This window comes from Chaetodon trifascialis, chromosome 10 (assembly GCF_039877785.1).
Source record: "Chaetodon trifascialis isolate fChaTrf1 chromosome 10, fChaTrf1.hap1, whole genome shotgun sequence".
Taxonomy (NCBI): Eukaryota; Metazoa; Chordata; class Actinopteri; order Chaetodontiformes; family Chaetodontidae; genus Chaetodon; species Chaetodon trifascialis.
Genome location: NC_092065.1, coordinates 2,104,615 through 2,118,577, shown reverse-complemented (window position 1 = coordinate 2,118,577; position 13,963 = coordinate 2,104,615). Strand labels below are relative to the sequence as shown.

General features: G+C 41.4%; 1 protein-coding gene across 1 annotated transcript in view; it reads right to left on the bottom strand.

Moving 5' to 3' along the window:
- Positions 1–3,141: 3,141 nt before the first annotated feature.
- Positions 3,142–13,963, bottom strand: part of LOC139337748 (solute carrier family 23 member 2) — a 41,670-nt gene continuing 30,848 nt past the window's right edge. Inside the window, exons 9-12 of the mRNA XM_070972491.1 lie at positions 12,460–12,624; positions 10,964–11,072; positions 5,175–5,270; positions 3,142–5,089 (exon numbers count right to left, since the gene is read on the bottom strand). Of these exons, the coding sequence (XP_070828592.1) occupies positions 4,905–5,089; positions 5,175–5,270; positions 10,964–11,072; positions 12,460–12,624 (555 nt within the window). The 3' untranslated portion in view covers positions 3,142–4,904. The remainder of the gene's footprint in view (positions 5,090–5,174; positions 5,271–10,963; positions 11,073–12,459; positions 12,625–13,963) is intronic.

Sequence of the window (13,963 nt, the reverse complement as noted above, 5' to 3'; positions counted from 1 at the left end):
TGTGGAACCAGCTCCCACTACACATACACAATGCCTCCTTCATATCTAGCTTTAAATCAAGGCTTAAAACCCATCTTTACACCCTGGCGTTCCTCCCCTAATTATCTTGCCTTCCATTGTTTGTCTACTGCAACTTCATTTTGTGGATGTTTCTGAATTCTCTGTCTTCTTATTTTAATACTGTTCTTTTTACTTTAGGTTTTTAATTTATTTACTGTAACTGCACCATGTATGGCACTTTGGTCAGTGTGAACTGTTATAAATGTGCTTTAAAAATACATTTTACTTACTTACTTACTAATTTTCCTGTCAATTGTAGTTGAAATCTTTGTTGGTTTATCTGACTGTCTTGGTATCAGCAGAACCCCTAATTTTCCATTTCTTTATCTGAGTTGGAACACGACTTTCATAAAGATACTTGATCATAAGTGTGGATCAAATTAGTGAGCCACCTTGCCTGGAGTTGGACTTTACAAAATCCATTGTTAAATTATTGTGTTAAATTTATGATTAATTATTTTTTCCCTATTTTGTAGGAACATCATCATAACCTCAGTTCCTACATATTTTACTTTAAAGGTGCTGTGCACATCTTGAATAGCATCACTTTGATCTTAAGCACAAAGGGTCTGGAAATATCGGTACTTTGCATAGTTTGCCTCCCTACTATGATAGCTCATAGCACTTACAGACAGATAATACCACAGGGGATTAAAGCTGTGACCTTTGTTGGATGAGATGCCTGATAAAAGGCTGAAGACGACAGCAAAAATGTCTCTCAGAGAAAAGGCACACTCTAATCTGTATAGAGCCTCATGGAGGAGCTCTTCACTTCAACATCACTGGGGAATGAAGACAAAACATCAATCAAACGTCGGTCAACTTCAAAGCTTTTGTCGAAGGAAAAGAACTTGAAAACGACAAAAAACACGTGAACGCATATTTAAGCATCAATGTGCTAACCGACACATGTATAAGTGCATGTATAAGTGCATGTGTACACCTGATAATTGCTGTAGCTGTGAGGGTCGCTTGGCTCTGTGACCTAAATTTTACCTTAACCTCTCCCGCTAGAAGTCTAATCCTAGCATTTCCATTAACCCAGTTAACCTTCTCCTTAGACATTATTAGATGCTCTGTGGCAATTAGCGCCCTTTTCTAAGTGAGTGTAGGTGCACATCACTGTGTAATTACATAACTCAATAGACGTACAAAATTCTTATCCATCCAGAGCAGAATCCACCAAAGTCTCTTTTCAAATAGAAAATGCTTTGCAATAAAGTCCCAGACACGCGAAGCCTGAAGGAGGAAATGTAGACATAGCCTAAAGTTTCCATTTAAAACAATCAACCTTTGATATAAGTGACGCTAACTTGTGCCAGTCCTCATTAAAATTGCCAAAATCTACCCCATTTACAACCATCCTCAGGTATCAGGATGTTGATATCTGAGTGATATTAATCTCTAAACATGTAATGTTAATATTCTTGGTAGGGCAGGGGTACAGCAGTAGCAGAGGACTTCTATTTTGATGAACCACTAGCCATGATGCCTCTGGTAAAGTAGAAGATGTCAGTGTGCAGCCTCAAAAGCAATGGCTGTGATCTGCTATTTAACAGACAGAAGATGAAGCAACTAAGCATGAAGCAGCCATAAGGGAAAAGGAGGAGGAGGAGGTCCAAAATAAGGATATTTTTTGCACAAAAACAAGTAAGCTTCACATTCCCGTTCAGTAACGGTCTTAGTCAATGGCTCATGGTATTGGGCAATTTAACAGTGTTAGTGTAGAGCACTGATCTACTTTCAGAGGCGCAAGACAACAACAGGTGCTCAATGTGGGACCCGTAAAACTCATCCTTCATGTTAAGGATGTGATTCGACTGTCATGACTAATGATTAGACTAGAAATGAATAATAGAAATAATAGAAATGAATAATAGAAATGATTATTCAGAGGCCTTAAAAAGGTCTCCTTCTCTAATGGATTTGACCATTTTATCTGACCTAAATGATCTAAATTTGCTGTATTTATTGGATTTGTTTGCCACACAGATGTATTTTTGATGTCACAATTAACTGAATTGAGATCTATTAAATAAAGAAAGTTGATTGAATAATAAAAATAAATAAATAAAACATAGTAAAATATTACCCTGAAATTCCATTCCTTCAGATACTTACAAATATGAAGTTTTGTGAGAAAATATTTTTCTCCATGTCAGAAGAATCCACACTGTAGTTGATAGATGATCACTCAAGGGTGGACCCTTCACAGTGGAGCCATATCTTTGATGAATGAGACCATTCATGCAGACTTCTGGGCAGGGGTCGTTGATACCATTTGTGAAGTATGTGACACACAGGTCCCACTGAATGTCAGCCAATCATGCTGAGGTTTTGTCCTCAATTCTTGCACGGTGGCTTGTCATCGTGTTTCTCCTCAGCAGTGATAATCCTGGTTGTGACCCTGTAGTGGCAGAATTCAAGGACTGGTGCAATCCGTCCTTCCTGGACATCAGACTTAAGAGGAAAAAACAGGGAAGAATCCCACAGCCGTCTCTCCTGTGGTGATTAATCGTCAGGCTGTGCAGCAGAACAAATATCTTGGCACTGTAATTGATGACAAGCTGACCTCCAAGCTTCATTTATCAGAAGCTTTGAAGTTTTAATGTTGACAATGTCTTCATGAAAATATTAGATTCCTGTTTTATTGAATTAGCCACATTCTCCTTTGTCAGCTGGTATGTGTCACTTACCCTCAAAATAGAATAGATTGCAGGGTATTGTCTTCAGTGTGCAGCTAAATGGCACAACCTTGAATGAGCACCCACATCTGTAAGGACTTTGAAAGGTCCAGCAAATCCTGGCTGATCCAAGCCACCCGTGTTCAAGGGGTTCAAGTTGCTTCTGTTTGGCGGCAGATCTCCCGCCATGCAGAACCAATAGAGTTGTGTTAGCACTGGCTTTTTAAATAGCTCACTGTAATTCTTTTTTTTTTTCAAAGACATTTTGACCTTGACCAAATGGCCAAAGGAAAAAAGATGATAAATTAAAACCAACAACAAGAGCAACCTAAACCAAACCTCATATCTCAAGCTGAAAAAAACAAAAAAAACAAAAACAAAAACAAAAACTGAGAAAGATGATGAAAGTTTTTATTCACTTTAGAATTCATGTAACAGCTTTACCGTGACAGCTGAGGACTGATTCAATATGAATAAATATTAATATGTTCATGAACACAATTATAGTACAACAGTACAGTACCTTGTAGTTCATATTTTGATGTTGCATATTCTGTTTTGTTTTGTTTTTCTTTGTATGTCTAACAACAAGCCTTAACAGATCAATTATAAAATGGACCTTATTTGTGCTGAGTTTGATTTGATGTTGTTTAATGAAATAATTCATAATTATGATGTTGTAGGAACAACAGCAACACGATGATATCCAATTGTGCAAACAATTTATCTGTTTTACAGTTTATATTTTGTTTCCTCCAAACAGCACTTGCATGTTGTTGGACTGTGGGAGCACAACAACACATCCTCATACCCAAATGACTGAGCATGTCGAATGAAAAAGGCTCCCAAAACAACACATACCTTCATTGGAGTTTTGGAGGCTTTGACCTTCCTCACATGGGACCTTCATCCACAGGTTGTTGACATTGTGAAATGTCAACAACATGCAGTTTACTCTCATGTTACTCACCAGTGGACAAAGCCCAGTTCATCTTGACAGTGATCATCGATGAGCTTGTCAAACACTGGCGATGTGCCAAAAACTCCATCCATCCATCCATCTTCTATGCCGCTTATCCCTTTCGGGGTCGCAGGGGGGCCGGAGCCTATCTTGGCTGTCAAGGGGCGAGAGGCGGGGTGGACTGGTCACCCTGGACCGGTCGCAGGGCACATACACACACCATTCACACTCACACTCACACCTAGGGGCAATTTAGAGTCACCAATCAACCTAATGAGCATGTTTTTGGTCTGTGGGAGGAAGCCGGAGTGCCTGGAGAGAACCCACGCATGCACGGGAAGAACATGCAAACTTCACACAGAAAGGCCCAACCCGAGAATCGAACCTGCGACCTTCTTGCTGTGAGGCACGCGCACTACCTGCTGCGCCACCGTGCAGCCCGCCAAAAATTCCTAAACTGATAGTTCACATCTTGTGCGGAATCAGATTAAATAAATTCTTTTTTTCTGCTTGAAAAAAAATTCCGACCATACCTCTTACTTCAATACATTATGAAGTATCATTTTTGAAATAAATTGATCAATGAACTGTTGGCGATGCTGAATATACAGTGCAGCTGTAGGTCATTCACAGTGATCCTTTCCACAGATGAATGTGGTTTTGTTGTGGTTTATCTCATTGTCATGACATTGGAGAGACCATTGTGTGTTGTTGCTGCCATGTTCACACATTCACGTCACACAGAAGAATTCGCTCCTAAATTGCAGAATGTTTCAGAATTTTTCTACTTTTCTAGTTTTTGCAACCAGTGTAAATGCAGCCATGAGTTAAAAAATAACAAATGGAAAAATGCCTGAGCCTCGTTTGCCTCAGTTTCGTGCTGGCCCAATCACAAGAGATGTGACGTTAATTAATTGTTTAATTGTTATTGTGTAATTGTAGTTTTTGTAATTGTTATTTTGTAATCACCAATCGTTCCGAACCTCTGCAGTTTATGGTAGTTTTTCAGGTGAGGACGGGCTCAGAAGAAAACACAGTGTCACAGTGGCTCAGTGGTTAACACTCACAGTGAGGTTTTATATCAATGTAGGAGCAATTAAACAACATAAATTTTCTTTTTTTCGATGCTTACTAACTTCTGTTTGTCTTAATGGTGCTAAAAAGCCAGTATCAATGCTGCCCTGTAGGTTAACACTTCCTTACTTGGATGTCCTCTGTTGGGTGGCCTTGTAAGACGGGAGGAAGGGCAGGTACTGGAAACATTTAAACCGTTTCAAAACACAGGTGCAGAAGGGGATATTGTAACACGACTGGTCACACATGTTTGTGTTTTCATTTTGCACTTTGTCCTGCCAGCTGTGGATGCCCCGCTCTTTGTCAGTGCCTGAAAAAGGAAAGACAGTCTGCTTATAGTGACGTTATGGCTTGTGTGATAATTTATCATTATTTGCACAAGTATTTTGTCATACCTGGAATGGTGTTGTCCAGGATAAACCCAAAGAATCCTCCGATGAACATGTGTGTGGTGAAGAGCACGATAATCACCTGGTCCAACTCTTTTACTCCTTCAAGCAGAGACAATAACATTTACAAGTAACGTATTACATTCAAATAAATCTCACCGGGAGGTTCTCTTTGCTCTTGCCTCCTCCACACGGAGGTCAGAGGTCATCTTAAATTTCAGCCCAATAATACTTAAATACAAGCTCTCTCAAACCTGACAGTAAATCCCTCAGGACAACACTTAACCCACACACAGTCCATCTCCAATCCATCAATTGATTAGATGTTATATGAGGCCAGACAGGCTTTCTTGACCAGACAATCCACATCTCTGTGTTGAACCCAAGGAACCATGTCCTTGAATTCCCTCCACATGTCCAAAGATGACACTGCTGTCATCAGATGTATACTGGCAGGCACAAGGCATTTTGTACTACTGTATTGATCAAAATTCATTCAACAGTTCTTCAGATGACATATTCATAAGTGAAAATATATTCTTTCAAAACCGTTCACACAGGATCACACATTTGACAGAAAGTCCTTTTCTACAGCTAGCCACAACAACAGTTTTGGTTTTATGTTACTGAGCTTCACATTTTTTGTCTATGAGATGGGATGGAGGAGGAGAGTGGAGTTTCTGCACAACCCCACATTGCATTTATTTTTTTATTTTTATTGAATTGCTGTGACGGAAGCTAAATTTAAAGTATTTATAAACCACTGTTGAGTGTCTTGGCACCTTAAGATTTTTACTCAATCTGGACTTCCTGGATCATGTTTCAGCAGCCCCTTGTGATAGTCTACTCACTCTGGATAATCCACAGATTTCACCGTGAACAGTCTTCTTTGGAACTGAATGCCATTTGAAATCATCCACCTCCATTGTGTAGGGGTGTTGGCAGAAATCTCAGAGATGGTTATCTCAAACTTGGCCAGGCAAAATTAAAATAGTCTGCATGGCTGGACGCCGCTAGGGTTATGTGAGAAAATACCTTTTTTTTTAATTTCCTGTAGCTTCTTTATCTTATCTATCTTATCTTTTCTTCTTGTAAGTATTTACAACACTTTTGAAGTGGAGCAAATGATGAGAAAAAGATAAGACTAACCTGAAGAGAAAAAACTTTGCTGGTGCTTTGCAGTGAGCTCCTCTTGAAGGCCACATGGATGGCCTGGTAGGATTTCTCAGGAGAATCCTGTGAAGTCTGCAGGTCAACTGACATTCAGACATTTGGACTTATGAAAATTGCTTGGTGTCTGAGGGGCAGCTTCTGTAATCACTAGACCACCATGGCACTCCAATATCCTGAGAAACAGTTGGCCTTTCTTGTGACATGTGCTACCTCCAGCACATGGTTGAATATAGAGCGCCATTGAATACGTGGATGCCTGCAGGTCTGACTCCCTGCTTTCATAATACCCCTCAGGCAAAGAAGTGCCTAATGAAGTTGTATTGAATTGAATCAAGATCTGCAAACCGTGCTGACGTAGTTGGACTCAGAACACACACTTGTTCAAAGGACCCATCCAAACACAGGCACACAGGCAGGCACACATATTTCCTGCCCAGAGAGGCAGCAGTCAAAAGTTCATGGCACCCGCTGAGTTGATTTAAATCTCACAGCCTGTACATCTAAAGATGTCTGGCTGAGCAGCAGTTTGTTTACAAAGCTGACAGGCCTCCTCTTGTGTGGCGCTATCAGCTAAGTATTGAGGCTGGGGAAAAACTTGGGGGCAAGAGTGCTTTATCTGAGCCGGGCAGATTACAGCCAGTTACATGGCACCTCGCCAAGAGGATTGAGAGGTAAGCAGCCTAGACCCGAGAAAACCAGACAAACCCACATGCCCAGTGTTGAACTCTGGATTAGCACTTTCCTGGGAGACACTTGCATCACATGACTCATGGGATCAAGGTGTTATGTCTGCAGAGAAGAGCTGTTTAATCTAGAGGATTGCTCTTTTGATGGCGCTTCATAGGAAGCGGCCAGGGATGTGTTCCACAGCCGATCAACGTGTCATTAAGAGCAGAGAATCATCAGCTGATGGCCTTTGATTGATCTGAGGTTCTGAGAGCTCTGATTGATCAGTCTTGATTGAAAAGCTCCACATGGTCTAATTGCATCTGTTGGATTAATGTTTCATGGCTGGATTAGTGTAATTGGGTTCTACCTGTTGTGTGTACATTTGTATGTGTATGAGCATGTGTTTTATGTTTGTGTAATGTCAACTGGAGAATTTCTTGTCTTGCAAAACAATATTTCACTTTTTTGTCAATCTCTTTTTTTTCCCCAATTTAATTTTCCCATGGGTTCCTCTTCCTACTCAACCAACCACTAGTGACACTACTGGAGTGACATTATCCACAGGTTCTAAACCCACATCCATGGCCATTTGTGTACACTGGAACACACAACCACCCCCCCTGGCACCACTAAACCCAGTTTAACCCAGATTTAGCCCAGTAAATCTGTGTGAGAATTTTGTCGTCTGTCACCCCACTTTCCTAATTTTCTCCCTTTAATCTTTTTCAAGGGTTGCTGGGTTACAAGTTTCCCAAATAATTTTTACAACTTTTCACAACTTATGTGACATAGATGATGGGTTTACCAGTTGCAAAGTAGGCTGACTCCTCAGAATCCATGTCACGTCAAGTCGATCTGTAATATCTATAATCAGTCATATGTCTAAGTAAGAAGAAAATGATGGCATTAAAACTAAAGCTTAAGTCTAAAGATGAGTGCGTATTGCAAAAAATCTGACAACTGAGCTATCCAGTGTGTCGTATCTGACAATCGCCAATAATCTACACACCTGTGGTGATGTGACTGTTGTTTCCCCAGGTCATTTATAATCAAGATAAGTAGTAATGTGTTGGTCGCGAACGAAACGGCTCTTTGAGTCGGCTCTTTGAAGTGAACGATCGGAGCCTCCTGCCTGGGAGCCAGAGTGGGAGCTGGTTTGGGGTTTTTTAAAATTTTTTCTTGACTTTTTTTCTGTTCACACCGCACGTAATTGGTCAACTACATGATGTGTGGTGGCTTCAGGGTGTATGCACTGAGCAGGAGGGGGAGGAGCAGGGGTTACAGACACAGCGCACATGCACACCCACACACGACACACGACACACACTGAGCCACGACAGACAAAACGCTGGAAAGGTGAGAAAATGAGTGACTGCAGGAAATGCAGTAAAATTTGATATAAAGTATGTTTTGTACATTAGTAATTAATTTTACACATAATTTTACATTATTTTGTTAATAAATTCATTTTAGCAACAAAAAGCCACTTTGGAGCCGAAAGAGCCGGCTCTTTCAAGAGAGCCGGAATTCCCATCACTAAAGATTAGTCTGTTTGAATCACCTCTACACTCACACTCTCAAAGGTAATGGCAACATCTCTTATCAAACTTTAAATAAAATTGACACCCTCAGACTTATATCCTCAGTCATAACATGCAAAAGGTCATGTGTGAATGTGCTAAAAAAATCAAGAACAAGGGCTCTATTTTCGACTCAGGCTCAGGCGCAGTGCAAAGTCAGGTCTGGTTCGCCGATGGAGCGTGGCAGCGCAGACTTTGGTATTTTCATGCACTGCGCTGCCGGCGCGTCTACTCCCCCTTCTCATCTCAGTCCCACCCAGCGGCACAACTCGGTAGGAGGGAGGGGAGAAGGCGTGGAGTGGGTTTGACACAGCCGCGTCAAACCTTCGGCAATCACAGCAGCTCCTCGCCTCACCTTTAACAACGCTGCTGGCGAGGCGCATGGCAAGTTTCGAGGATGACTGAACCTGCGCAGGAAAGTGTCCAACACCCAAACTTCTCCCAGGAGGAGACTGACGTCACTCATGTCTAAATATGAGGTCCTTAGATGGTATATCCTCGGCCTCCTCCTCCACCTCAAAGCAACAATGTACTCCATCTTTGTAGATAATGTTAAGCATTGCTACGATTACATTTATATTTGGAATGAAATGACGTGGAAAATAGCAGACAACGATCATCACTTAGGTTTCTTCTGTGTGTCTGTCTCTCTCTGTCTCTCGAGTGCTCTGATATATGGCGTCATCAACCACATTTTCAGTGGATAGCCGTTATCACCTAGCAGCCACCCATCCAGAGGGGTGTCCCCCTGAAAGACTGTAGGGATGCTAGAATTCGCCAGGATGAACGAGTCACGTGCCGACCCGGGGAAAGTGGCATTTGTTGCCAGGCAATTTGAGTCACAGATCACCAAACATCCCTGTTTCACCTGTGTACACTCGGTCAGGTTGAGTGACCATTACGCGTGCCGAACGCGCTTTCGATGTGGTCACATGAGAGACGGATCAAAATTTAGGTCTGACTGTATGTGCTGGCTCAGATAGTTGCATTGAATCGTGGCTGTTGCTAATTATTGATCGCAGTGAAATGCCAGACACTGTGGAAACCTGCCTGTGAGGTATTGGTGACGAGAGCACACGCTGGCCACTGGCGCACAGAGATGACCAGGTCTGGGGTGGCGAGCTTTCAGTGCACTTTTACGCTGCCACCGTGGACCAAAATGGTATGAAAATCCAGCTGATTATGCCAACACCTCCCCCTACTGCGCCCATCCTGGCACACCTCTGTGCACCTTGGTTTACCAAAATACCAAGTGCACTGTGTACCTGCCTGCGCTGCACGAAAATATCATTGCGCGGGGTGCGCACCCTGCACTGCGCCAGCGGCGGAATCGAAAATAGAGCCCCAAGAGTGTAAAAGTCCCCCTAGTGGCCCCTGGAGCCACCTTCTTACACCCAACTGGACACAGGTGGTTTGACTGCCTGACCAAGATACAAAACAACTGACATATCTATCCTTAAAATGCCTATTTGGGGCAAAACAAGCAAAGAAACTAACACACACACACACACACACACACACACACACACACACACACACACACACACACACACACACACACACAAAGAAATGCACACACACACACAAAACTGATTCAAAGTTTGGGACCAGTTAAGACAATTGAAAAGGCTCTCACTGCCACTTTCAAATCTAGGCTAAAGACAAATGGTAGCCAAGCGTTTGCCATCTGGGCCTGTGGGATTGAAGGAAAACCTGGCCTTAGGAGCTTAGGCTGGCAAACTGCTGCCATCTTTTCAAGGATAATCTGTAAGTGGAGGAGCACACAGGCTCACTTTCAGAGGACCACGTCGCTCCTCTGATAAGGATTTACAGCCTGTGTCTGTTTCTAGCATTGTTTTCTGATTCTATCTTTGCTCTTTCAAGAACGAGCAATCTGATAGAGTCCATTCCACTACTGATCTTTTGAGAGTCGCAGGAAAAAATGATCGTCACTTTGAATTCACTCTGCTCTGATGGAGCTCTGTCCTCCACCTCTCTGAGAGTTCACAGCTCATCTCTCCATTCACCAGCTAGCACTTTTTCCTCAGTTTCTTCAGCCTTTCTGTCCAAATTACATTAGAAAGAAGCAGTTTTTCTTGAATGTCTCTGTCTGTTATGGCGCAGAAGCACATGATATTTTATGTCCTGGTGGGACTTGCCTAATGGCGTGACTAATTGTATTCTACCTGTCCCCCAAATGCCTTGGCCTGGGTCATTCAATAATGCCCCTGTCTGATGATCTAGACTAAACAAATTTGTGTATGTTGTTAGCAATAGCCATTGTGTGTAGATTTAATAATCCTATGGGCTGTTCCCACTTTAAGGCGTTATTTTACGCGTGCATCAGTGAGTGCATGACTGTCTGAAAATCACCTGTGTCAATGATGCCGGGATTGGAGTGGAACCAGGTGGGTAAAACAAGACCGCTGAAGGTGGAGAAGCCGAGGATGAGGAGGTTACGGGAAGAGTTAAGGTCCACATACTGCAGAGAGAGAAAAAGACTTTGTTTTGTCGTAGTGCATCAGCTGACTGCCATCTCTGTTTTGGAACTTCACTGAAATGTGATTAGAAAAATTCTGGAACTTCCAAAATGACCTGACCTCTATTCTGGGCCAGGATTCGCATTTATTTGATCGTTTCAGGTCAACACAGGCCAGATTGGTCTATAAATGTCCTCTGACTGGTTAATTAAATTGTAAAGCAGCAACATTTTTCCTGATCCATTACACAAAATGACTGAGGGGGTTTGACACAATTGTTGATCCAGAGCCAAAGATCTGCCCCAGTTCTGAGTTAGCTTCTATTCCAGTAGCTCTCTGCTCTCATGTATTCTCCCATTGAGGATTTTTTTATTAGTCTTTCTGAATATCTATCTATCTATGTTATACTGTAGCTTTGACAAGACTTAGGGGAGCTGTAGTTCACTGCAAACCTTGTTCACCTATTTTCAGAGAAACCCTTATGGGAAAACACACTGTCTGGGTGGGACTTTGGCTCTATTTGAGTTCAAACTCCCCACAACTTGGAACCTAAAGAAACCCTCACCAAAATACTTGAAGTTTTTAGTGCGCATTAAAGGAGCAGTTTGAGACTTTTCAAACAAACAGAAAAAAAAAATGTTTGTGGGTGGTTTTAATGGGCATGCTTAGACTTGCCCTGCTCTCTTGCTTTAATCACCTTGAAATATCTTGTGCCAGGAAACTTCACTTGGTTTCCTGTGTCTTGGACTCCTTCCCAACGACACTGATTACCAAAGTATATCACCACCATAAGGCGTTCATGGGTGTGTCATGGACTCTCAAAGGCCAGCATTGCCATGCTAAATACGCAGAGAGAGCAATGGTTTTGTATTTGATATCTGATGTGCAACTGTAAATTATGTAAATTCCCTTATGAAAGAGATGAATTTTCACTGTTTTGATGATGATTTTAATTAGTCACTTTGGTTTGTTTTTTAAATTAAAGGTCCAGTGTGCAGGAGTGAGGGGGATCTATTGGCAGAAACTGAATATAATATTAAGAAATAATATTAGAGGCCATTAAATCCTACACACCGGATCTTTAAATTCATTGATTTCTTGCTTTCTGCTTTTGTTTGGTTTTGAGCGATCGAAATATAGATTATTTAATTATGTGCATTTAATTGATCCCCATAGGTCTCTTCTGTTTTTGGTTGTATTTCAGGTGACAGAGTCAGTGCCAGGGCAGCACCCCTGGATCCAATTAGACTCATTATCTTGTTCATGGATGTTTTGTGTCTCAGGATCTTGATTTTTGAAATATTTTTCAGTGGTTCACTCATTGGGTGCTTCAGATTAACACGTCCACAAAATAAAATATGATATGTTAGATAATTGAAATGAGGTTACCTGGAGGTTTGATATTCCCACCGCTGCAATCATTCCAAACATAATGAGGAACATGCCTCCAATAACTGGGTCTGGAATGGTGATAAAAACTGCTCCAAATTTCCCAAAGATCCCCAGAACAATCATGAGAATGCCCGTCATCTGGAGGACCAATCTGCTGCCAACCTAGCATAACATGAGAACAGAGGATCATTATCCAGTGTGTACAAGATGGGTTAATCAAGCATCGTCAACCATGCCAGCTTTATTTTATTACTTGGAAAAACTCTGAAAAACATAGACGTTTTGACAAAGAAACAATCAATCTCATCTGCAGTGATTTTTGAGTGAAATGAAGACAGCTTAAAAAGCGGCCTCAGTGAAAGAATGCTAAGGTCAAGCCTGCAAAGCCCATAAAACATGAGGTGGAAGGCTAGGCTTTTATCTGCAGTGGGAGGGAGCAGTGCTGCTCAAAGAGTATGTCAAACTGACACACCATCAGTCTGTGCTATATATGTTATACATACCATTCTAGTGATATGCGCCAAGAAAATGCATATAAATACATGCAAGTCTCTCACCTCAGCATGAACATCATCTGCGTTTGCCAAAAGAGTGCAGTCAGACATCTTTATGGATGCTTTCATCTGCGCGATTCTGATGGTTGCCCATTATTTAATGGTGGACAGGTTTATAATTTTGAAGATTGTGAGGACAATATTTTTGACAATAGCTATTCATTTTGCGAGATATATGGCAAATGCAGTGTTGCAGTTTCCATCTGTAAAAAGTATACAGCACGCTCTAAAGCTCTGTTCACGAAACAGAGTGATTTTATTGTCCATTCCAAGGAAGGTGGAATAAAGGAAATTGACAAATTTGGGAGCATCCACATCAGCAGCTCACTAAAATGGAACTTCAACTTGGGCCATGTGCCAAGAAAAAGCCCTGAAATTCTATATTTTTCTATGTTATCAGTTTGGGCAAACATTCGAGCAGCGTAATTAGTCCAACAAAATCATATCTACCCAGTTCACCATCTCACTGGAGGTGCTACAGGCCACTGAGCTTCAACTTTAATCCATGATACGCTTGCGATTCAGCATATTTTTTGGATTTCTGAACTGGTGTCATTCACCGAGAGAAGACGATGTAAACGACAAAAACTCAAGAAGACAGCAAAACACATAATGTCCAACAAGAAAGCAAAACATTTAATCATTTCAGTCCTCAAAATGTGATTTTTGTCCGTAAATGCTGTTTATTATGGGATGGATTTTTTTTTTTATGGTTTTCAGCTGACATTTTGTGTAAACATCATATTTCTGAATAACTTAAAATCCCTTGACGATGCCCACAGGAGATGGATTCAATTCAATTCAATTCAATTCAATTCAATTCAATTCAATTCAATTCAATTCAATTTTATTTGTATAACGCCAAATCACATGGGATTGCATGTGGATTTTACACCATCAACATAAACTCAATTTCAACACCGGAGTGCCCCCTAGTTTGCAAAGCT